Source organism: Rhizophagus irregularis, chromosome 13 (assembly GCF_026210795.1).
Source record: "Rhizophagus irregularis chromosome 13, complete sequence".
NCBI lineage: Eukaryota > Fungi > Glomeromycota > Glomeromycetes > Glomerales > Glomeraceae > Rhizophagus > Rhizophagus irregularis.
Window position 1 is genome coordinate 1,825,693 of NC_089441.1, and position 26,233 is coordinate 1,851,925.

Below are 26,233 nucleotides of genomic sequence, written 5' to 3' on the forward strand. Positions count from 1 at the left end.
AGTTTTACATCGTATCTGATGACTGTGGAATTCACTTCCCATTCCGCTCCTATTTAAACCAACTTTCTTATTCTTTCTTTTCCTACTTCTTATTTCTTTCTAATATTTTATATGTTATTTTTTATGCGCTATCTTATATGCTATTTTATATGTTATCTTTTCTAATATGTTATACTATTTTAATATGCTATCTTTTCTTTAAAATAATCTTTCGCATATTATGTCGTAAAGATATAATCCATCTTTTGTGGCTGTGCTATCTTTTCTTTAAAATAAAATAATCTTTCAAATATTATATCGTAAAGATCCATCTTTTGTGGCTGTGCTATCTTTTCTTTAAAATAAAATAATCTTTCAAATATTATATCATAAAGATCCATCTTTTGTGGCTGTGCTATCTTTTCTTTAAAATAAAATAATCTTTCAAATATTATATCGTAAAGATCCATCTTTTGTGGCTGTGCTATCTTTTCTTTAAAATAAAATAATCTTTCAAATATTATATCATAAAGATCCATCTTTTGTGGCTGTGCTATCTTTTCTACTGCGTCTCGTCAGCTATTCTTCTACTGCGGCTGCAGTTCATCAATATTTTACATGTTCCTATTTTTTTTGTTCCTTTAATTCGCTATCCTTCCTTTTTATATGATTTATCATTTGTGGCTTATGATTACTCCTCCTAATTGTTCCTATTGTTGAACTTGATAAACTGGTTGCTAAGCCACATCGATCAACTCCCCACTTGATCTATTGGTTCTCCGTTAATCATTTAATAAACATTACATCATGTAGATCATTCCTTCTCCTAAAAGTTTATCCTTTCCGGTTAATTTTATCCAATCATGTGACTTTCTATCATTTGATCTTTTATTCCATATTATTCCTCCATATTATGCGATTACTTCAGTATCTATGGCTACACCGTTCTTTTCTATTTTTTAGGTTTCGGGTGGGCTTTCGAAGAAGGAAAACCAAGAAACCAAGATTCGTAAGTAAGTACGAATCTTGGTTTATATTTTTTTTCTTTTTTTTAAAAAAATATTACGAACGGTTACTAATAACCGTTGTAAACGGTCGAATATCAAGCATGAAAAGATGATAAAATTCAACCACCAAATGTAATTTCCAAATATTAAGAACGAACAAATTGATTGTGAATTGGCGTAGATGGATAAATAATTAGCCGAAAAGGATAAACATTTAAGAAGAGTAATGGGAATCCCATAATTTTTATGAACTCAATATTTTAGTAATATATAAACTAAGCGATATCTATAATGTTGATAAACATTTAGGAAGAGTAATGATCTACATAATGTAATATTCATCAAGTAGTTGACAAAGAACCAATAGGATAATTAGAGTCGATCAATTGCGGCTTAGCAATCTTTAACAATAAGAACGATTAGAAAGAATAATTATAAGCCACAAAAGATAGATTATAAGCAAAACACATAAAGTGAATTGAAAGAACATATAGAATAATGTCAGAAAGATTAAAAAAACACACAAAATAATATAAAAGATAATATAAAAAGATAGTATAAAGATGGAACATAAAAGATAACATATTAAAAAGAACATATATAAAAAGATAGCATAGCATATTAAAAGATAGCATATTAAACGATAGCATATTAAAAGATAGCGTATTTAAAATATAGATAGTATATTAGAAAGATAGTTCAAAGATAATATGTAAAAAGAACATAAAAGATAGTATATAGATAGAATAGAAAGTAGTATAAAAATTGTATAAATAGAGAACGGAATTCAAGGTAATTCCATAGTTCTCATCCACAGAACTCAATAAAAATATAAGTTTCATTTAATTATTTGTTAGTGAAGTTTAATATTAATTAGAGGTAATAGGTCCGCCCTAAACTTTAATTAATGTTCGCTTAATTAATTTTAATTGAATAAAACGGAAATTTAAGATGAATTAAATATATACTTTTGGAAGGTAATAATTCGTAGCGAGAGCTATCGAAGTTTGAAATTAAAGGTAAAAGTGGATATAATTTGGGAAAATTTAGAGAAGTTAATTTTATTTTATATCGTTCAACGTTTTATATTACTAACGCTATTCATGTTGTGAACCAAGAATGTTGTTGTATATTGTTCGTTGATTTTGTTGTTTGTTAATTATGTTGTTGATTAATTGTTCGTTCGTTCGTTTATTCGTTCGTTCGACCATGGGAATGCCCGTTCGATGTGGCAACTCTGTAAATTGATGACAGAGGGAATCGGGGGATCTCACCGTTCTTTTCTATTTTTTAGGTTTCGGGTGGGCTTCCGAAGAAGGAAAACCAAGAAACCAAGATTCATAAGTAAGTACGAATCTTGGTTCTTTTTTTTTGTTTTTTTAATATATGAACGGTTTACTAACCGTTCTTTTCTTTTTTTTATAGCTAGTTCAGGTGGGCTTCCGAAGAACGAAAACCCAAAGATTCGTAAGTACAATACAAATCTTTAATTTTTTTTTTATTTTTTATTATTACGAATGGTTTACTAACCATTCTTTCTTTTTTTATAGGTTCGGGTGGGCTTCCAAAGAATGAAAACCCAAAAATTCGTAAGTACGAATCTTTAATTTTTTATTATTTTTTATTATTACGAATGGTTTACTAACCATTCTTTCTTGTTTTTTTATGGCTAGTTCGGGTGGGCTTCCAAAGAACGGAAAAACCCAAAGATTCACGTATGAATCTTATTTTTTTTATTTTTTTTTTAATATTATGAACGGTTACTAATAACCGTTCTTTCTTTTTTTTAGGATCGGGTGGGCTTTTGACCTTTAGGAAAAGAGGAACCAAGATTCGTAAGTACGAATCTTGGTTTATTTTTTTTCAATTTTTTTTTTTTTAATATTAATGAACAGTTACTAATAACTGTTCTTTCTTTTTTTTTAGGCTTCGGGTTGGCTTCTGATCTTCAGAAAAAGTGGAACCAAGATTCGTAAGTACGAATCTTGGTTTATTTTTTTTCAATTTTTTTTTTAATATTATTATGAACGGTTACTAATAACCGTTCTTTTCTTAACTTTTTAGGTCTCGGGTGTCTCGGGTGTCTTCCAAAGAATGGAAAAAACCAAAGATTCATAAGTAAGTACGAATCTTGGTTTTTTTTCTTATTTTTTTTAATATTATGAACGGTTACTAAACGTTCTTCTCTTTTTTTATAGGTTCGGGTGGATTGCCAAAGAACGATTAAAGATTCATATATACGAATACATGAATCATGTAATTGTGGAATTGTATTTGAATTAGAAATATTTTTTGTAAATTAGATAGATGCAATAATAATAATATAATTATAAAGTATTTAGGCATTAATAAATACATTTATTTAATAATAAATTTGATAAAAAAAATCGTAAATAAATGGGTTGTTATTAGACCATAATTCGGCTTAAAGTTTTAAGGTCAAATATTGGTCAATTTAAGCCTAAATAATGGTCGAATAATTAGTCTGAATTTGGGACGATTGGCATCCTAAATGCGCCCGAAAATTTGACCTCAATTTGACACAGGTTAGACCATCATTTGACCTATATTCGACCTGGTCAAATTTAGGCTGAATTGTCCTTTTTTGACTAGTAATTGTCCTTTATTTACGTCCTACCACTTCAAAGGGTCTTGATCATTTTGAATTTGCACCATTACTAAATATCTTTCAACTTTATTGTCATCAATTTGAGCATCATGAAGTTCATCATCATCCAAAAATAAACTCTTTTTATAAATACGCGCCTTTGATATTTTCCTTTTTTTTGGTTTTGGCCCACATGATTCTTGTTGAATATTAGCATCATTCTTTGCTAATTCATAAACTTTATTAAGACTAGTTCTTGCTATTTCCTTTTGATCATTATCTGCAAATTTCAGTTTTTTTTGGCGTGGATCTAGTAATGACAAAATTAATGCTTCCTTCTCAATTACTTCATAATATTTTTCAAGTGCCTTATAAAGATTTGCTTTAATATTATCTAAAAGACCTGTGGTATTAACAGGAGTATTGATTTTAATTTTTCGCCTAGCTCCAGATTCATCATCTTCATCAGCTTCTTAAAATTGATTTTCTTCAAATGCATGATTATTTTTTTCTAAATCCAAATTATTGTTAAATTCTGTTGTTTGGCAAAAACATTTTTTAAGTTTTGCAATACCTGGATACATATAACTCATTGTTGCATATTTTGTACCTTCTAACTTTTCTGTTAATTCAGCAAAAGGTCCTAGAACTTCAAGCAAATCTCTCATGATTTCCCATTCATCATTAGTGAGATTAATTTTCATTAATCTTTTTGCATCTTCTTTTGAGTTTGGATCTTTACTTGCATTTAATGATGAAATAACAATATCAATATAAGGTTTTAAGATTGTTAACCTTTCCCATGCTATATATGTACTTGACCAATGTGTTTCAACATCTGTAATTGCTCTGTAAAAAACTGTATGCAAATTACTTTCTTCTTCTACATCATCAGAATTTTTTTTTTATTTGTGCATTAAGAAGGCGCTCATTTTGTTTTGGTGAAGTAAAAAAGTTAATCAACCTTTTTGCACATTGTCACCCACGTCTGCCACCTGTGAGTAAACACAATTTCTTATATTCATTTTATTACGCTTGGTTTAGATTTTTATTATATTCCTTTACTTTCTTTCTGTTATATCATTTTTCATATATAATGTTTCATTCTTTTATGAACTCATAATCTTAACTTACAAACTGCAATAGTTTCTCCTTACATTAAATAAACTTCACATAATAACTTTAATTTTGCTCTGGACTGATAATTTCATATTAGAATCATTAATTATTAATCGTTGTTCATAGTGAAACCACTATGATAACTCTTTATTAATATTAATTTCATCCTGAGTCAAGACGTAAAATCGAGACTGCAGAATTCCTACTGAATTCCACACCTATTTAACATTTTTAAGAAAATCATTTCTAATATTATCTTTAATCTATGACTCAACTTGAATAATTATGACTCACAGATTATCATCTTTCCATCTGATTCCATCTATTCCCATCTAATCTTTGAGTCACGCTAAACTATTTATAATCAAACTAATAATAACTAAGCTAAATATAACTAATCTAAATATAAATAACTATAAATAATTAAACTATAAATAAATACTTATAAATAAATATTATATAATTATAACATCATGTTTTCTAATTATCTTGGTTAAATATTCTTCCATCGGCTAAATGTTTATCCATATTTCGTTTGGTCCTTTATTCATCCGATCACGTGATTATCTTGATTTCATGGGTTACAACGTGCAATTAGAATTTCAGTAGCAAGAAGTCTTTTTCCAACAACCAATTGAATGGTATGTGCGGTGCATGATAATTTCTGGATCTGAGAGATTTGACTAAAGCATTTCTTCATGTTGGATGCGTTATCAGTGGTACAAAAAAAAATTTTATTTTGCAAATCCCATTCGAAAATTACTTCCTCTAATAATTTTTGAATATTATCCCCTGTATGTGGGTATGGAATATATTGAATTGCTAAAGTTATTTCCTTCATTTTGAAATTAGATGTAATGAGATGGGATGTAACTCCAAGAAATCCTTGCTTATTGCGAGAAGTCCAAAGATCACAAGTCAGTGAAACTGATCTTGCATTTTCATAAATATATTGCTTAAGCTGCGTTTGTGTGAATTCATATGCTTCAAAAATTTTTTTTGAAATTCTTTATCTGTTGGAAGTTCAAAATTTTTATTTAATGCATTAATAAATTGACGAAAAAAAGGAGATTTTAAAAGATAAAGTGGTTGAAAATCAAGAATAAGCCATTCAAAAAGAAGAGTTTCCAAATATTTTTGTTGATCTTGTATCATTTGTGATGAATTAGATGAAATAGATAAAACAGTATAATTACTAATTTTTGTTTGTTTCTTAAATGGTGTTGTAGCTATAGAATGTTCATAAATTTTATGTTTCTGTACAATATGACTGATAATATTACCAGTTGAATCCAATGTTTCAATTCTTGTAATACAATTTTCATCATTATCTAATTTTTGATTACACACAAATATAAATTTTTTTGAGTTTGTTGGATGATTTATCTGTTCACCCCAATTATATATCCAGCTGTGGAATTTTGAACTTCCTTTGCTTTTCAATGAATCAGATTCTTCTTTATTATTAAGAAGTTCGTCAAATGCATTTTTCATATGTTTATTTAAAGTTCCATTATTGGCATCATCGGGTGTGAGTTTTTCTATATCAATAATATTAATAAATTCAATATGGTTATCATCTTCAGACTGTGAATGTTTTTTTGAAGTTCTTTCAATTGACATATTTGGAAGCAATATATTTTATAATGAATTTCAACTTTTCTCTTTCTTTGTTCTTTCTATAAATAAGATTAAAGTGGAAGTCTTGTTAATCATTTATGGTATTTTCACACGTTAATTATTATATAGTATCTGTGGCAATCTTAGAATAATCCAGATTATCCTATAGGATCATCCATTTCGTGAACTACAGATCCAGATAACCGTTCAAAATTTACCTGGATACACCTGTTATCCTAGGATATTCGGATATAATTCTAGGATATTATCCATTTGACAAAAACTCTATTTGTAGATCTTTTCTTTTGAGAGAGTTGGGTGTAATTTAAGGGGGTGCAGATCTTGGTGATCAGTTTTTGGTCAGGTGAGGTCAAGGTGGCACATGTTTGGACTATCATGGGTTTTTTATTGTAGTTTAGTTTAGATTGGAGGGATCGTTCAAAATGAGGTGGGTGTCCTTTTGGGATTGCATAATACTAAAAAGTTCCCTTTAGTTTACTCTTAGGTAGTTTATTAACTCTGGTAATATAGTCACTTGGAGAATTTATTTTTATCGACCAGTAGGGATTTTTATCAACTAAGGGCTGGCAGTTTTTAGTTCTGATAATCTGTGGGTATGGGCTTCATTTCACCTGGTCTCATTAGCTAGCGTGTCAGAGGTAGTGGTCTAGTTGGATTGTTGTGCCGTGGGATGGATTTTTCCGTATACTTCACAATTGTGCCTTCTTTCTGGCTAAGCCCACCAGTTTGAGTAGATTATAGGCAATGTAGTTTGTTAGTATTTTTGTCAATTTTGACTTATATGTAATTTCTACTTAAATTCATATCCATGTTAGATATCTGACTGGAACCCATTAATAAAAATAAAAATAAAAATGAAAATCTGAAATTTGAAAATTATAATGTTTTTGATGAATATGATATTTCAGGACTATTATTAACATTTCTATTATTTTTTTCTTTAAGGATGGTTTTTAAACTATATATCAGACCGGAATTTTTAATAAGTTGAGGATAGAATTGTTTAGAAGTGGTATTAAAATTTTTTTTTCTTTATAAATAACGCCTTTTTTAAAAAATGGTTTACAAATTATATTGCTAAAGACTTTTTTTTAACTTTGAAATGTTACCAATATTCTGAGTTTCTTTTTGTTACAATTTTATAAATAAAATTATCCCTTAAACTGTTTTGCAGCCAAATTTGCCTGCAATTTTGTTTTTTAATTAAAGACACTTTTAAATATCTTAATTACATAAACCAATGTTTTTGTAATAAAATCTATAGTATTTTCTAAGTAAAAATTGAAAAAAAAGTTCAATTTGATTAATGATTTTTTAAAAGTAAATGATCAACAAATTATAGCTAAATTTTTCAAATTGAAATATCTTTTTATCCATTAACCCTAGAAATGTAAAATTACCACCATTTGATGTGTCTTAATGAGAAGAATCTGATAGAAATAAATTTGTTCTTCTACAAATATTATGTAACAGGATAACTTATAAAATCTAAAAATTTATAAATTAATATAACTTTTTACCTATCAAACTTAGAGTTATGATTTTATTACCATTAAATGCGCCTTAATAAGAGGAATCTAATAAATATAATTTCATCTTTCTATGATCACTAGATCTTAAGATATTTTAAAAATTCAAAAAATTTTAAAATTAATTTTAACCCCTACAGTTTAAGGGATAAGAAAAAAATTTTATCATTCATTTTTAATTTACCTATAAAGGTGTCATTAGTTAATAATGAAAAACTCTCACATAACTTCAATAGTATATCACACATTTCACACAATTTAATTTATTTATACAGGAAAGTAATCTAAATATCAAAGAATTTTTATAATTATAAATGTTATGTTTGGGAGACGAAGTCCCCCGACAAATTGCATATTCTAGTTGATTATTTAAATTAGATTAAATCAATTTCTTGTGTTACTTAAGGAAACTAGAAACATTTGAGTAATGAGCCAGATAATATATAACAGATAATTCTGCGTTCGTATATATATATATTTAATTTATAATTGATAAAAGTTCTCAAATAAAATTTTGTCACAGAGTTGCCATTAATATTTAATTTTTACACGAGACATTTGAAATGTAAAATGGAAATAGTTATTATTACAAAATATATATCGAATCATCATATGAGTTTTTGAATATAATGAGCATTCAGAATTATATCATTTGCTTAAATATAAATATTGTAAAAAAAATCGATTTATAACTATTTATTTTAGAAACCACCACTTAAATATAAAATAAAAAAAAAAGATAAATATTTTAATATTGGTTTAGTGTAAAAGCATTAACACCCTATTTGGCTGGCCACAACATGGATATCATCATCGTTTTCCATCTCAAGCTATTTTAGTGTTAAAAAAAAAAAGATACATTTGTAATAAATAGAAAATTCTTATAAATTATTTTGATATTTTAGACTTACATAATCAGGAGTATAATTATCCTTAATACGAATTCCATCAAAATAAAAATTAAAAACTTGAATATTCAAGCCATTTCTATCACAATGGATTTGCATAAGTTTATTAAGAGGTTTCGTCCTTTTGACTTTGTAAACTGTCACATTGTTAGACTATTGAAATTTACAAATATTGTTAATAAAAGAACTAAATTCACTTTAATTAATATACATATACTTAACATAATCTCGAACTTTAAGATTAATGAACGAGTCATCAGTTGATTTATTTGAATCAACTGCTTCTGACTTGATATATTGTGACAATAACTGATCGTTAGAAGTCATTTTTCGTTCGTTTATTAGAAAGAAAAAATATTCTTATAATGGTATTGATACAATGAATGAATAAAATTACAATGAATATACTGTACCCACTAGATAACCTATTAAAAGATTTATTCATGTTGTGTCTCTATAATTATGCATGTCTATGTTACAGATCCATGAATGATAATTCCTTTTGGATTTTTGTTTACTTTTACAATATACAGAATTAGAACAATAGTTTATGGTCGCAAACGCAGTAAAAATTATGTATTGTGGCAATGTATCTTTTAATATATAACAATCATATACTGTATTCGGTATATGTGATAAATAAATTGCACTGTGACATGAATAAGATTTTTTAGCAAAACTTTATTTTGAACTTACGGAATGACTAAAGGATAGACTATTTATATTTTTATAAAATTAACGTATTCCATTTTGTTATGTAGAAAATAAACCGGAAATGAAATAATGAATCAATTGACTGTATGAATGAAAGAACAAGAAACTTTTGAGTCAATATGTTATTGAGTGTTAACAATTCATCGAATTTTCACCCAATGTAACAAATTACTGTATGCGGTTTGGCATCTATAACGGGCAACACAAGAACGAAATAGGGAAATTTCATAGAAATGATCAACATAAACGCCCAATGTAACATTGTAAAAATAAACAAACAAATCTCTTCTTATTGTTTTATTTATTATATATTACAAAATTTTATGTGCGATACTAAGACATCAAACAAACACGAACAATATGATCACAAACTGGTACATGTTACACACTTAGTATTGTGTTCTGTGCAATCAATAACATCAACGTAAATGGAGTATATTCCCAATTTCTTATCTTTTTATCAGTACTATCTCTACAATCATCAAATATTACCTGAATAATTGGAAAAAATGCCGGAAGATCACAATAAATACTCATCCAGAACCTTCAACGATAAAAAAAAACTAGTATATAAAAGGGCCATTGCGTAATTTGAACTAAAAAATCATGAAAATCTTTCCTTTTTTGGATAATTGTTGATAATGCCGGTCAGAATTTAATTCCTATTATAATTCCGGCCCTGAAAAAACGCGTACAGCTCATAGTAAAAAATTTTTTCATCACCTGCTGACCCCTACCTATATATTTCTGGGTCCTACCAGACCATGTAGGAATGTAGGATCCATCCCATTTTGTTATTATATTATTTCTTAAATGAGATTATTTTGATCATTTTAAATAAAAGTTGAATAATTTTCCTAAAAAGAAATATATAAATATTAGCATTTGATCAGCCTGTACACTTCATTGATCGGGGATAAGATTAGAAGAACAATACAATATTTAAATAAATTAATAATTATAGTATTTTAAAAAATATATATATAAATTGGTGCTGAGCGCCTGAGCGTGTAAAAAAAAACTAGATGTGTTTATTTTTCAATATCACATGATTACACCGTCCTTAATTTTCCGAAATTTTAGAATAGACAAGGGACAGAGATAAGATAATCAGGGTAGTGGATTAGATATAAATCTTTTCTTGGTAATTAAAATTGATAATATTTTCTGCTCTTCATGTTGTTATTTAGATTGAGGGCGTTTTACATGAAACTGGCCACAATCTTTACTACAATATATGAACAAAATTATATATATGTATTTAAATTTGGAGATTATAAAACTTTATACCAGCAGTATTATCGTAAATAAAAACACATTTTATCGAAATACATCTTGCATATGTAATTTCTTAGTATAAATTCTGTTCCATTTACAAAGTTTATAGAAGAGTAAATAATCTAATTTTTATACTGTATTTTATTAATAAATCACGCTGGTATCAATGTTTGAAAGTTAGTATTACTTATAAAGAACTCGCTTTATTGAATATGCCTTAAATTATAAAGTTTTAAGAAAAATTTTATATAGATAAATCAATATCTTACAATATGTAATTATTTATATTTTCAATGAGTTAAAATAAGAAGAAATTCTTGCTTTTTATAATTTCTAATTATGATTTACTAAATCGTTAAATCTTTATGACAGAAATAAATAGATATCATTATAAAACTTTGTTGATAAATTATTGTCCAATTTTATGGCAAAACACCCTATAATTTTCTTAATAAAGTTTCTTTAATCTATGTCATCCCTATAAAAAAAGTAGATACGTTTTTCATACTGAAAGATACGTTTTGTATACTGAGAGATACGTCTAGATACATCTAGAACTCTAGATACGACTAGATACGTTTTGAGACAGTGTTCGGAAATGACCTGGTCATTTGACCATTTTTCGGATTAGGAGTCATTTGGTCAAATGACACCCCATCATTTGGCATTTGGCATTTGAATTATTCGTGAAATGACAAATGCCAAATGATTGGGTATCATTTGAATGTCATTTGCGTCCTTTGTCATTTGGTCATTTGTCATTAAAATATTTAAAGATTATTGGACAATTTATAATCACGTGATGTATAAAAAAGGAAGGACGTAATCGAAATAATCACAAACAGAATCAATTTCACAAAATTATTTATTTTTTACTGTAATCTGAAAATAATAAATAATACAACCATAATTATTAAAGTGATAATAATATTTGATATGTTATTTATTATATATAATTTTATTATATAATTATATGCATAAATAAATGTTATGGCCATCTTATGATTAAATAAAGACAACAATTATATATATCGGATCCACTACATGTGTTACAATTAAATATTTTATTGCATAATTAATTAACTTTTATCTGTATGGATAAAATGATCATTAGTGAAAAAATTATAAGTGAAATAATCCAGTCTATAATAATATTATTAACAAATAATAACCTGTAAAAATAATGACAAATCACGTGATTAAAAAATCTTTACTACTATTGAAACTTTTTTGATTATATATATTAAACCAATTTTGTTTTAATATTTTTGTTTTCTTAATTAAAATAAATAAAATAATTAATAAGAATTCTCAGAATATTTAATATTTTTCAAATGACTTAAATGACAGGTCATTTGAGTTGCAAATGACAAATGACAAATGACTTGTCATTTGAGTCATTTGTTCATTTCAAGTCATTTGCCAAACACTGTTTTGAGATACGGGAAAATGCACAATTCCGTATCTTGCAAGACACGTCTTGTATACGGAGACACTGAAAAACGTATCATGTAAGATACGGAATTGTGCATTCAAAACGTATCTAGACGTATCTAGACGTATCTCTCAGTATTCAAAACGTATCTTTCAGTATAAAAAACGTATCTATTTTTTTTATAGGGCATACAAGCTATATGTAAATTTATGGTGAACTAGATTAGCGGATACATTTAAAAAAATGCTACGTAATGAACGTTCTGTAATTATAAATTAATTATTAATATATGAATGAAATTGCATTATATTGAATTCGCTTTTAAAATGTTTGAAGTTTAATAGCTATCATTTTATCATGACTATTAAAAAATATCCGAATTTTTTGAGTTGATATAAAATATTGATCAATCTCTTGTTTTATAACATGATTAATTAACACAGAATTCAGCTAATTATTCTATACAGCAAGCAAGTAAAATACAACAATAATGTAATTTACCACCATGATGATACAATTGAGCATTTAGTGTGGTGGAAAATACATCAAGCTGAATATCCATTGTTATCTCATCTTGTATAAAGTTATTTATCAGTTCAAGCAAGTTCAGTTCCTTGTGAACAATTATTTTCAATTGCAGAAATGGTAATTAGCAAGACATTAACAGGTGATAGTGCACGTGCATGCATATGTTTAAAAAGTTGGATAGATGAAAATGTTTTTGATGATTATTACTAATTGTTACTTTGAAATATTATTTTTTTAATGTTTTATTTCATACTCATTAAATATAAATATTTATAACCATATAAATATAATAAATTTTTTGAAAATTTAATTTTTTTTAAAAATTTATTATTTTAACTGTTGTGAACTTGCGATGCAAAATTAAAAAAATGATCATTGCGAATTGCAATATAATGATACTGTATAATTTGTGACCTTTTTAACCCCCTGAGTTGATAAAAGGTGAGTCATATTAAGTCATTGGCATCACTAGCTGTGTTAAGCCGTTCAACTCTCACACATTCCTACATAAAGTACTGCTGATTACTATTTCCTTTTCAAGAGGCAAGCATGCGTGCTGGTGAATGATTTTCGGCCTTAAAAAAAACTTATATAGTTATATGACCATAAAAGTTGTGAATATAAAAATAAAGAAGGGCTGTTGAATACATGGGAGAGTAAAAGTCGTAATTGTGATTACAAAATATTTAAGTAAAATGATCGTGCGGTAATAATGGTAGTAAGCATAGCAGGATAATCATGATCCATCACAAATCTGGAAAACCCCGAGGGAGAGAAAGGGGAAATCATGGAAATTTTCAGTTATTTATTCTTGAAATAAGTTAGTGATAAAAAATTTGAAATTAAATACTTATTATTAAACCATTGTTCTTTATTTATGATAATAAAGTTTTTAGATCTAATTAATTTATACTGTGTGTTATGTTTTTATAGTAAAATTACATTAATGAATAAGTATTAAAATGTAGAAATCAATTTAAATATTATTATCATTTTTTTTTAAAATTATTAATTTTATTCCCTATATTGTTAATTGATTGCAAATAATTTATCAAGTGTGCAGTTTAATTTTTGTCTTTATTCAATTCTTCAAGATTCTTAAAAGTAATGTATAGTAGATCCAAATAGCTAATTGTGTAATACTTTTAGCGACATTTAAGTATCATCTGAATACGTCGACCATCCTAAAAAAGACAAAATTTATTCATTAAAACTTAAATATAAAAGACGAAACAACCATCAAGTTGTTTATTTAAATAAATAAAACATACCATACTCAGCATACTGATTGATTCTAAAAAAAATTATTAGTGATCATAGTAGACTAAGATAGTGAAATAAATTAATAATTCCAGTATTACCAATCAACTGCAATGTGTGAGACCTGCACAGGATCTAGTCTAAGCAGATTTGGTTACTAGAAAACAGTAGAACAATTGTTAAAAAAATAATTTCTTTAAAAAAAAAGAAATGAATCATAAGTAAATGTAAACTACTATCAAATCCGAAGAAAGGTAATAAATATGTTAATTAATTATTTAAGAGTCAAATAAATATTATTTAACAATCAATCACCCAACTTATTCGCAGTATGTTAATAGCCTGAATAACTGTATTCATCAATTTTGAAACTAAAGCTAAAGTAAATAAAAGTGAAAAAATCCTTTGATCTAAATAATTTTAAAATAAAAGTTATAATATTTTCTTAATATTGTTTTAAAAATCATAGCAATAGATAATACATATCTGGATGACATCTGGATGATCAATCCCTTAAAGAAAGATAAAAGAGAGAACAATTCCAAGCAATAAAAAAAATTAAAAAACGATACAGATGCATGAGGCAATTGAGACATGGCAGAATGTGAATGTAAAAATTTGAAAGGTACCAGACGGAAAACCGAGATTAAGCGGTATCCCATAAGATAAATTAAACTAAAACACTAAGTGTAACTTAAATCTTTATAATTCTAGCCAATAAGACCGATTAAATTATCTTTCAGTAAACAAAAATATTTATTTTACACATAAAATTATTAAAGTCTACATCATATATATAAATCTACAAAAAATAGTAATCTTATTTCTTAAATCTTCTAAGTAAATTTATAAGTCAAGTTAGATCTAATCAAAGCTTTTGATTATAATTTAATTACTTGAAATACTTCATAACATTCTACTAGAAAATTTGCTGGAATACCAACATTAGAATAATAAGTTCCAGAAGTATTATAAGTCCAATTTCTTGAATTAGGACAATACAAATTACCCATTTGTGGTCCATGATTATTATTGCAACAAATAGCATAACTTCCAGAACTATTAATAGGACCTAACTTTGCAGTAGAATTATTTTTACTATCTAAAATATTAAATAGAAAACTATCTGTAGTATTTTTCCAATTACAATTCCCACCCCAGTCAAGTGGATTATAACCTCCAATCAGTTGGTTTGAATTTTGAATTTTTGCAATCCAAATTGTTGGTCCTTTATTGTCACAATTCTTATGAAATGAAGCAGTATTAAAACCATCCCTACTTGAACGATATAATAATTTAAATTTATAAGGAATATTTCTTTTATCGTAATGCATAGAATCTCTTTTATCAATCCATGAGGAAAAAATAGGAGCATAACCTGATTCAATTAAAGTTGAATCAAGTTTTGGTCTTCTTGAAGGTTTTACGTTAGTTTTAGGTTTCATATTAGGAACTATATGAAATTCCAAAAGATCATGGATTAAATCTTGTGGAAGTATATCCTTATAATTATAAACTCTATAAAAGAAATCACTAGGTCCGATATCATAAAACCTAATTAGAGGAATAAATCTATGCAATAAATTTTCTAAATTTGTAATATCTTCTTTATTCCATTCTTTTGGATCATTCTTCATTTTTTGTTGAGCAAAACACCATTTTAATAAACTCTCCCAAACATCGATTTCATCTATAATTAGATCATCTCTTTTTAGCAATAATTCTAATAAAGGAACTTTTAAATTAATAAATCTGTCGGAATTAAATAACATCATGGGATTTTCACAAATTTTTTTAAGACAAAAATCCCATAAATCCGTAAATGTTTCATGTTGATAAACAGTTTCAAGAATGCCAGTTGGATTTTGATGCAAAAATTCAGTTTGATGTTCAATCAAATATTCTTGAATATGAAAAATTAATTGTTGAATATTAAGTTCATCAACTGCTATCAATAATTTTAATATATCTGGTCCTTGTAAATCTTTCAGTTCAATATTTCCACAATAAATATATCTATTATTGAGATAATAAAATGTTATAAATAATTTTAAAATAAAAAAAGTATTTTTGTTTTTATAATTATTATACATTACCTAAGAATAATTTTAAATAAATGTGGCGCAATATTTGGTTTTCTTAAAATAAACTTACCATCCTTTTTTTCGGCCCATTCATTAGAAAATGCAGCATGAAAATATTGAGACCTAACGCATAAAATATTTGAATGAGCATGAATTTCTTTTATATTTGGTCCTTCTCCAGCATAAATAATAACATCATATCCTATTTCTTCTTCAAAAAGCCTTTTGTAATCATTGGATAATTCTGTCAAAAATTTTGAAGTCATAATTATAAAAAAAAAAAAAAATGGCGCAAAAATTTTAAGTTTAGAACTAAAACATATTTATACAATTTCATGTTGATCAAATACCAAATACAGTATATACCTAAATTGATGAACATATTTGTAGTAATCTAACTTGCTGACTAATAAAATTATTTATTAATTGATAACTTGCAAAAAAAAAGTTTAGTTCCGATTGTATAAATAAGAATCTTAATATACATTATTTTCAGCATGATTTCTATTTGTGTACTTGGTATAGAAGATAAAGAGACTGTTACAGATTTAGATTTTCTTTCTGTGTTACTTGATATTTAATTGTTATAACAATACTTTTAGTATGTTAATTATGGATTTATTAGGAATAAATTGAATAATAAATAAGATTTTGGGTAATTAAAGCTTTTACATTTGGTTTGATGCAAAAATTGGGATCATCTATATATTAATGCATGCTTTAATATATAAAGCAATTATTAAAAAGTTATTATCATGTATTGTGCTTGTGAATTTTAATATCCTTATTGTAATATCAAATATATTACGTTAAATCATGTTGCTTAAATTTTAATTTGTAAAAAAGAAATTAAATGTTAAAGATTACTGTTTATTAAAAAGCAGGGTTTAAATCATTTTCATTTGTTTACCTGATGAGTCAATGGAAATACTTGCTAGATTATTATAATTATCATAGTCCAAAGATAACTTAATTTGACTTATTTCACATACATTTTTTTTTCGTTGAAAATAACGAAAGTAAAATAAAAAACTTAAAAGATTTAGTAAATTCCATCCATATTCTTGGCCAACTACATCTTCAAAAGATACAAATATTTCATTACACGTTCAAATACCAAGTTCTAATAATGAAGTTAACAATGGTAAGGAGATTCCATAAGTTTGTTCTAGAATTCTAAAAAGGATTAGTAAAAATGTAAAGCAAGGACAATAATATCATCGATAACATATTTGAATGGCAATTTTTTCAGGTAATGAAATACTGTAAAAGGAATTATATGAGGACAAAATAATTATTATATACTAAAAATCTTGGATTTATTTGATTTAGCAGTTTCCAAATGATAAATTATTCAAATTATTAATAATATTTTCGAAAATTATGAATATTTTTAAATATAACCAAAAATAGAACGTCATGAACGCGTATGACATAACGTTCTAACTATGATGGGATTGATACGCTTAATATTTTATCTAAGTCAATAATGATAATAATAAAATTATTATTATTTTGATCTAAAGTTAGGCGACTTTTGAAATCATTAAATTATCTTTTAGCGAATTTCCATTTTCTGAATAAGTCAAAATTTTATGTCATTATTTTACTTTGACAATTTTTAGATTTTTTTTTCTAATTTTCCCATCGAATGAAAAATATTTTATTTTTGAAGTGAATCAAGCCAAATATAGTTAATTACTGATCAACAGATTTATAAAAAGCATGAAACCAAATAAATTTAATTTAAAAGCTCGTTACTTGTGTTACGCGGAATGATGATCGATCTGTGCCACACCGAAACTTCAAGAAATTCGCAGGTAATCTAAATGATCAGCGGCGTAACAGTTTGTACTTTATTTATTAAAAATTTATTATATATGTTAAAATTTTATGCGGAACTCATATTATATTACATTTTCCGAACTTGAAACTGCAATATAATGCTAATTTTCTTTTTTAATAATATTTCATTTTCGACCATTCCCACCCGGTTTATCTTTTTTTCTATTCCTATTTTTTATTTTATTTTTTTTCAAATATACCGGTTCTTATATTATAGACTGAATTATTTTTTATTTTTAATTGTTTTTTTACTTTTATTTTTTAGTTCAATACTGAAAAATAAAAATTTTTTTTTTATTTTCGATCTTTTTTTCAAAAACCCAAAAAATTTTTCTTGTTAAATAAATTTTATTTTTATTATACATTTTGTTAAAATTATTAACTAGAGAATATTTTTACCAAATGCCAACACTTGGTAGCAATAGATATAGATAAGTTTATCAAATATGACATATATTATAATAAATTGTTGGATTTATTGGTTGAATTGGCTTCATTCACTTTATACAAAATTCATATTTGTTTTCCTGATAAATTTAATTAAAGATCTTTACAATTATTTTTACTAATTAGAGTAATAAATGTAAAAAAATGTTACATTTATAATCATCGTGAAATTAAATGGTCAAATAAGGAAGAATATAATTAGTAATATATAAATTTTTTGGTATGTTATTGGTATAATTCATATAATGTGTTTGTAATCTTAGATATTGAATATATTATATAAATGTGTACATTAGTACATTATGTTGTCTTTCTATGATTATGGAACTTAATTGGCTTATTCGATTTGATATGTTTCAAGTCATTCCATTCAATAATATCAGTTCAGAGCTGGAATGGTCGTTCCCCATTCCAAGTTCAGGAAGGAATGATCCCAGTTTTTTCCGCACTTTTTGATAATCCTTCGAATGGAAATCTGATAATAGTTTTGGTATTACTGAAGATAGTTTATACTCTCTTTTAGTAATTATGGTATTGAGAATTACATTTAAGTCGTATAAGTGATGAAACGAAAGCTATATGTAATAATCGCTATTACGGTCCATCTTTTGGTGCTACGTTTAAAGTTAAGTTTGATCGTTTATTTATCTTTTGTAATAATAACGTTATGAAAAACAGATCCATGTGCTACTTATACATTAGATTTCGAAGTATTTCAATTGTTAAGGACTGATGATTGAATCCTAATCTAATATTTCATAATTTATTTACAAAGTTAAATTGTTAGAAATAATACAAATCTAGGTTGCATCAATTATGTATTATTATTTTATTGATTTGTAATAAATCTGTTAGTCCCTGAAAATACAAATAATTATTCATGATATTATTTTATGTTGGAATTTTTAAAAAACAATACGATTTATCCTATCCAATATGAATAAATACCAGATCAGTGAATTTGTTGTTCATTAAGATTGGTTTAATATAGATATAATTTCTTAAATTGATTCAAAATTTTATTCTATTACCTAATAATATTAAATTATTTGAAGTGTTTGTTACATTAGTGTTGACAGATATCATGCTATTTATATCTCATGTGCGTTTAGTCTTGGGATAAAATAAAAAAAAATAAAAATATGAGATCGTAATTATTTTTTTTTTAAAAAAAAATCAGAGTAAGATATAAATTTACAAATTAATTATTACAAAATGTCATGTTTTAACTTTTAAATATCTATTCTCGTTAAAAATTTGATATTATCTAATATTTTATTTTAAAACATTAAAAAGTATCACAATTTCTACCGTACTGATAGAAAAAATTGATTTTCTAACCTGAATCATACACTACGTAACATATAATTTTTGAAAACAACCAAATTTTTACTAAAACTATTTTGAAAGATTTTAAATAAATAATCAAAATCCATAAAAATTTCAACTTTATATAATTTAAATACTTTTAATTCATCCACTTCAAATTTTTCTATACGAAAAAAACTCAAAAGAGTCAGATAATGGTTTTTTGATCTGGTTTTCATATGATTGACTTGTACACCTAACCATCAAATCATAACTAAATTCATTAAATAAAAGAAGATCACCATCAACCAAATGATGGACCATGAAATAAACCATTATATATCATTGTCCACATGGCTTAAAATATTATTAATAATGTTACATCAATATCATGACTAAAAGAGAATATAAAACTATCTCAAGTAATACCAAAACTATTATCAGATTTCCATTCAATTGGACTATACCCTCCAAGAATTTCGTTACTACCTCTTATTTTTAATAACTGTTACGGTATGTGATTAATTATCACAAATTTCATGGAATTTTTTAAATCTATCAAATCCATCAACAGATTCGCGATATAATAATTTGAAGTTATATGAAATTTCTAACTCGTCTGTAGATTTTTGACCATTAATCCATTTTGAAATTAATTCAGCACGTTGTGTTGTTATAATTTTAGAATTAATACCGTTTTCTTCAAACTTTTCAACGTTAGTTGTCGGCTTTTTAATTGGCTTCCTGTCATCGTTCAAAAAATCATCCAATAGTTCGTTATACAAATCCTTTGGCAAGATTTTTTTGTAAGGTAATACCTTCTTTGAAAAGTCCTTAGAAGTCAAATTATGGAATTTAATGAAAGGTATACATTGTTGTAAAGTATTCTTTAAAGTATTAAAATCATTTCTTGAGTAACTTGTAGGATCAGAGAAAAGTTCTGGATTTCGAGCAAGTCCCCATTTAATCACATAATCCCAAACATGAATGCTCATCTGAAGATTATCATTTTTAATAAGTGATATCAAAAGATTTTCTGGAATTGAAATGACATTTAATGATGCAAATATCTTTTCCGGTTTGTTTGAAATTAAATTAGTACAAATATTCTTGAAGTTTTACAGAAAGTTCATTTTTCAAAACTTGTTTTAAATATCAAATCAAAATTCTATTCAATCCAATTTGTCCCTGTTTCCAATTAAAAAGGATTCTAAACAAGGTATTAATTCCTGAAGATTAAGTTCGTTGGCAGCAATTAAGATTTTAATAATATCTTAAGGTTCATATTCTTTTAATGAAAGATTTCCTCCATAAATATATCTAAAAATTAAAATATATATATATATTAATGAACAATCACTTTTTTTATTTTAATCTTTAAATTTCTTTCTTAATTATTACATACCTTAAATCTATACTAAAAATTTCAGGTAAAATATTTGGTAATTTAATATTTGTTAAGGTTTCATAATTTTTCTTTATTGTCAACCATTATAATTTTGAAAGAAATAAAATTTGTAAATTTTTTTTTTTTAATATAATTTATAAAAATAGTACATGATCGACGAACAAATGCGTCATTATTACCCGAGTCAGCACGGGGTCATAATCACATCATTTTGTAATTCCAGTTCGGGTAAAATTACGGCTTGCTTTTTTCAGCCCGCACTTTAAATTTGACTGCGACTATAGTAGTGTTATACTATCAATGAATAAAAAATAATTAAATTCAAATTACATGTCATTGGAATCTTTTGTTATTTAGGTCATTTACCTAAACAACTTGCTCAAATCAGTCAAATTATTACATTATCACTCATAGTCACTCTAAATAGAATTAAACTATATTCAAAATTATTTAAAATGAACAAGAATTCTTGAAACAGTTTATTAACATGAAGTATTTACAGATTTATTGAATAATTTTCATAATTTTCTTTAAAAGAACTGTGAAAAACCTAAAATATATTTAAATCTGATAAATTTGTATTTTAAGAGATTTTATAATTCCCACACAAAATTAAATTGTTTATTAAAGAAAATTAAAGATGGATTCATCCCTTAAAAAATTAAGTTGTTTATTAAAGAAAAATAAAGATGGATTCATTCCTAAAAAATTTCGTAAATTATAAAGTTAAATTAAATGTTGTTACATTTATAGGAAAGGAAATATTCTTGGTGAATATAACCCAAAATACGTTAGATTTTATTATCAACTAAGCATATTTTTTTCCATTAGATGAAACATTGCAAATTTTATTTTGATGATAATTCATTTTGAAGCAAGATTTCCAATATTGCATTAAATATGGTTAAAAAACAAGTAAAAACAGGAGGACTGTTAAATTATGTGTCATTTGTGTGAAAAAGAGAACTCAGGAAACTTCAATGACTTTTCTGACAAAATTTTGAAATTTTTTGAAAAAAATCTTAAAGGAAACTTCACAGATTTTTTATATTGAAATAAAGATAAATTATTATTACCTTTGAATTAAAAAGTGTAAGTAAATATAGTAGCAATATTAAATTAAATATAAAGTTCACATAATTACATAAAGATCATCTTTCAAAGATGAAGCAACTCAATACAACCATGTATTGTACTAGAATTACTCTCTGCACTTACCAATCTAATGAGAATTATATCTGAATTTGTTGTTTAACTAACATATTTCTATCTTGAAGAAATCTAATAAGAATAATAAAAAAAAAATGTAAGATCCTAGGCAATATTATTAACAACATCAGGATATTAGAGATCCAAAACATTGCTAATAACAATCAAAGTAAGCATAAAGTTCACACTCAGTGACTTAGAGGTCATCTTTCAGAGAGGGAACAACTCAACACACCCATGCATTGTGCTAGAATCACTCTTTGTCTAATGAATTTGAACATAACAGAGGAGAGGATAATCCCACCAAGAACTCTGCATTCACAGTAAACCTACACTTACCAATCTAATGAGAATGCATATCTGATTATCTGAATTTGTTATTGAACTCCAACAAATTTCTTGAAGAAATCTAATAAGCATAATAAAAAAAAAATGTGAGATCCTAGGCAATATTATTAACAACATCAGGATATTAGAGATCCAAAACACTGCTAATAACAATCAAAGTAAGCATAAAGTTCACACTCAGTGACTTAGAGGTCATCTTTCAGAGAGGGAACAACTCAACACACCCGTGCATTGTGCTAGAATCACTCTTTGACTAATGAATTTGAACATAACAGAGGAGAGGATAATCCCACCAAGAACTCTGCATTCACAGTAAACCTACACTTACCAGCAGTCTAATGAAAATCCGAAAGAAATACCATATCATTTTATAAAAAAATCTATTAAATCTAAAAATGTGTCTTGATATCCAAAGGAAAGTTGAAATGATATGGTGATATGGAATATTTTGTTGTTTCAATATTTATTTCTTTTATATATGAAAAATGTTTTTTTTTATATTAAAGTGCTCTTGTTTATAAAGGGAGATTTTTCATAACGACTATTAATATTATTTTCTATAATGTTTGTATTATAAGTGTATTCAAATAAAGAAGAAAAGTGAGCTTTTGTATCTTGTTTTAAAAAGTTATATGTCAAAAAGTATTGGTGGCTTTTTATAATAAATATAATAACTTCGAAAAAAAATTATTTTTTCTATGTAGTTTATATATAAAATAGGCGGTGGCTTTTAATAATAAATATGGTAAATAATAACTTAGAAAAAAAAAGTTGGTGTCTTTTTATAATAGACATGGGAAAAAAAGTTAAACATTAAAAAATAAAAAAAAGTAAAAAGTAAAAAAATAGTCTATTTATTTAATTTATTTTGTTGATCTTTTACGTAATGTAATCAATAATAATAATTAGCCACTCGGAATTTGAAACAGTCGCGTATAATAATGACATAAACGCGTTTTATCACCACATAAGTCAAATGATCAAAATGATCTTGGTACTGTACACTACTCGGTATATTCGATAATTGATTTATTTTATAGTTGTGAGATAAAGTCGATAAAGTCTGGATTATCCTGTATAAAAAATAAACTTGAATTATTTAATAGGGACAGTTTGCTTACAAAGCATTTGGGTAAAGATGGGAAAAAGATAAAATTATACATTTCTTCATTTTAATATTTTATAATCGCGCTTTTTTTTATTTTCAGATAAACTGCGTGGATCAGATTAGTATTATTTGCTCTTTCTAACCCTTTTTACATGTACTATAATAAGTTGATCATACGTCCATAAGGCCTTCGAACAAGATCAATAAAGTATAGAATTTCTTTTCTTTTTTCCATCATAGTAATAAATATAATAGTAAATATCACTCCACACAGTTATATTAATAATAATTCTTACAGATTTTCTTTATTCAAAATAAGAGACAAAAAAACAAAAAGAAAAGATAAAAGTTTTAAAAAATTTCACGCTATGAAAATTATGACGAAATAGGTAAATTTAACATAATTTGAAATACTTCAAATTCTTCTACAAAACATAATTCTTCAGTTTCTCTAATTTGTTTTTCATAAGAACTTTTTTTATAAGAAAATCCCAATCCACCTTCAATACTATGGTATAAATACAGATCACAATTACCAAATGATGGACCGACGTAATAACTATTATACACAGCATTCTTTTCATCCACTACATAACTCAGAATATTATTATTATTCTTAAAACAGAATATAAAACTATCTTTAGTAATACCATCCCTATAAAAAATTTTTCAGAAAAATGATCACATGTCTTAGTTTCTTCGGAATAAAAACTAGAAAAATGATCAAATTTATCGGAGGTTTTTCCAGAATTTTTTTTATAGGGCATAACCGTTAGATTTCCATTCAATTGGATTATTATAACCTCCAAAAATTTGTTACTGTTCTTCACTTTAATAATTGTCACAGTACGAGATTTATTATCACATTTTTTATGGGATTCTTTAAATGCATCAAATCTGGCAAGTGTTTCATGAGATCCACGATATAATAACTTGAATTTGTATGAAGTAGTTGATTCATCTGATTTATCGATCCATTTTGAGATTAATTCAGCTCGTTGAAGTGTAATGATCTTAGAATCAATATTTGTTTCACTAATGTACTAGGTTCTGATTTCTCGTTATCACTATCCAGAAAATAATCTAATAATTCATCGAATGAATCCTCTGATAGAATCTTTCAAAAAGGTTTTACTTTTTTCGAAAATTCTTTAGAATTCATTTCACGGAATTTAATTAAAGGAATAATATGTTGTAAGGCATTCTCTAAATTTATGAATTGATCTTTTGTAAATTCTTTAGTATTGGAGGGAAGTTTTGGATTCTGTGCAAGACCCCATTTAATCACATGTTCCCAAATTTGTACTTCTCTCATTTGAGCATTTTTATTTTGAATAAGCGAAACCAAAAGTTTTCTGGAATTGTGGAAAAGTTTGGAGAATTAAAAATCTTACTTGGATCTTTAGAAATTAGATCATTACAATATTTTTGAAGTTGCGAAAAAGAGTCACCAGCTCGTTTGATATATAATATTAAAATTTTGTTCCATCCAGTTTCCTTTATTTTCAATCAAAAAAGATTCCAAATATGGATTAATTCTTTGAGACCAAGTTTACTGGCAACAACCAAGATTTTAATGATAACTGAAGTATCATATTCTTTCAAAGAAAGCCTCCCTCCATAAATATATCTAAAAAACAATAACAAGTTTGTAAATTATAAATATATTTATTAAATAATATCATTCATTACATTGTATAATTTAATTTTAACTTACTTACTTTAAGATTATATCAAAAACATCAGGAGAAATATTTGTTAATTTAATATGTACCAAAGCCCCATCATCACTCTTTTTTTTAGTTGATAATATTCTTTGCAAATAAGGAGAACGACAATTTAAATTAATCATATGAGCACAAAATGTTTTTATGTTTTTACGTTAGGGTCGTTTCCAACTTCAATTATAATATCATGATATTCATTGTTATCGTTTAAAGTTCCAAGTAAATTTTCAGATAAGTTTGGTAAATTAATCAAAGTTTTTTTTTTATGATGATTATATTGATTAAAGATTTTATTGATGAGATAACTTAGTTTTTTATTTATAAATAGCTAGGAATTTTTCTTTAAAAAATTAAAATAAAAAGAAAATTCAAATAAAAATATTATTATAATCTTAATTCAAAACTGCTTATTATGCAGGAGTATATAGTAAATTAGTACTGTACGGTAATACAAATTAGTACGGACGTTCAAAAAAAAAATTTTAATTTTTCCGTACTCAGACGGACCTTTAAAAATAAATTTTGATTTTTTCGTACTAATATTTTACATTGTAACATCATGTGATCAAATTTTTGAGATGAATATGTTGTACACAATATTTGAGTAATATAATAATTGTGTAATGATCAATCTGATTAATTTATAAATTTGTAATATAATGATTTTAACGTTCTGTCATCGTAAATATCTCTTTTAATTTTTTACTTCTTTGAAGAAGAAGTTCTGTCATCGTAAATATCTC

General features: G+C 25.8%; 4 protein-coding genes across 4 annotated transcripts; all 4 read right to left on the reverse strand.

Moving 5' to 3' along the window:
* Positions 1 to 218: 218 nt before the first annotated feature.
* Positions 219 to 518, reverse strand: OCT59_004984 (uncharacterized protein; the record flags this gene model as incomplete). The annotated part of the gene is made up of 1 exon (XM_066138079.1): positions 219 to 518. The coding sequence occupies one exon, from the start codon at positions 516 to 518 to the stop codon at positions 219 to 221; it is 300 nt and encodes a 99-aa protein (XP_065997262.1).
* Positions 519 to 8,399: 7,881 nt separating this feature from the next.
* Positions 8,400 to 9,147, reverse strand: OCT59_004985 (uncharacterized protein). The gene is made up of 3 exons (XM_025321909.2): positions 9,014 to 9,147; positions 8,795 to 8,944; positions 8,400 to 8,713 (listed from the first exon to the last, which is right to left on the reverse strand). The coding sequence occupies exons 1-3, from the start codon at positions 9,116 to 9,118 to the stop codon at positions 8,657 to 8,659; spliced, it is 312 nt and encodes a 103-aa protein (XP_025167643.1). The 5' UTR covers positions 9,119 to 9,147; the 3' UTR covers positions 8,400 to 8,656.
* An 11,064-nt stretch (positions 9,148 to 20,211) lies between these two features.
* OCT59_004986 (uncharacterized protein) lies at positions 20,212 to 20,685 on the reverse strand (the record flags this gene model as incomplete). The annotated part of the gene is made up of 1 exon (XM_066138080.1): positions 20,212 to 20,685. The coding sequence occupies one exon, from the start codon at positions 20,683 to 20,685 to the stop codon at positions 20,212 to 20,214; it is 474 nt and encodes a 157-aa protein (XP_065997263.1).
* Positions 20,686 to 24,138: 3,453 nt separating this feature from the next.
* Positions 24,139 to 25,615, reverse strand: OCT59_004987 (uncharacterized protein; the record flags this gene model as incomplete). Its single annotated transcript, XM_066138081.1, has 6 exons — positions 24,139 to 24,378; positions 24,594 to 24,724; positions 24,808 to 24,870; positions 25,158 to 25,260; positions 25,330 to 25,393; positions 25,485 to 25,615. The coding sequence occupies 6 exons, from the start codon at positions 25,613 to 25,615 to the stop codon at positions 24,139 to 24,141; spliced, it is 732 nt and encodes a 243-aa protein (XP_065997264.1).
* Positions 25,616 to 26,233: the final 618 nt, after the last annotated feature.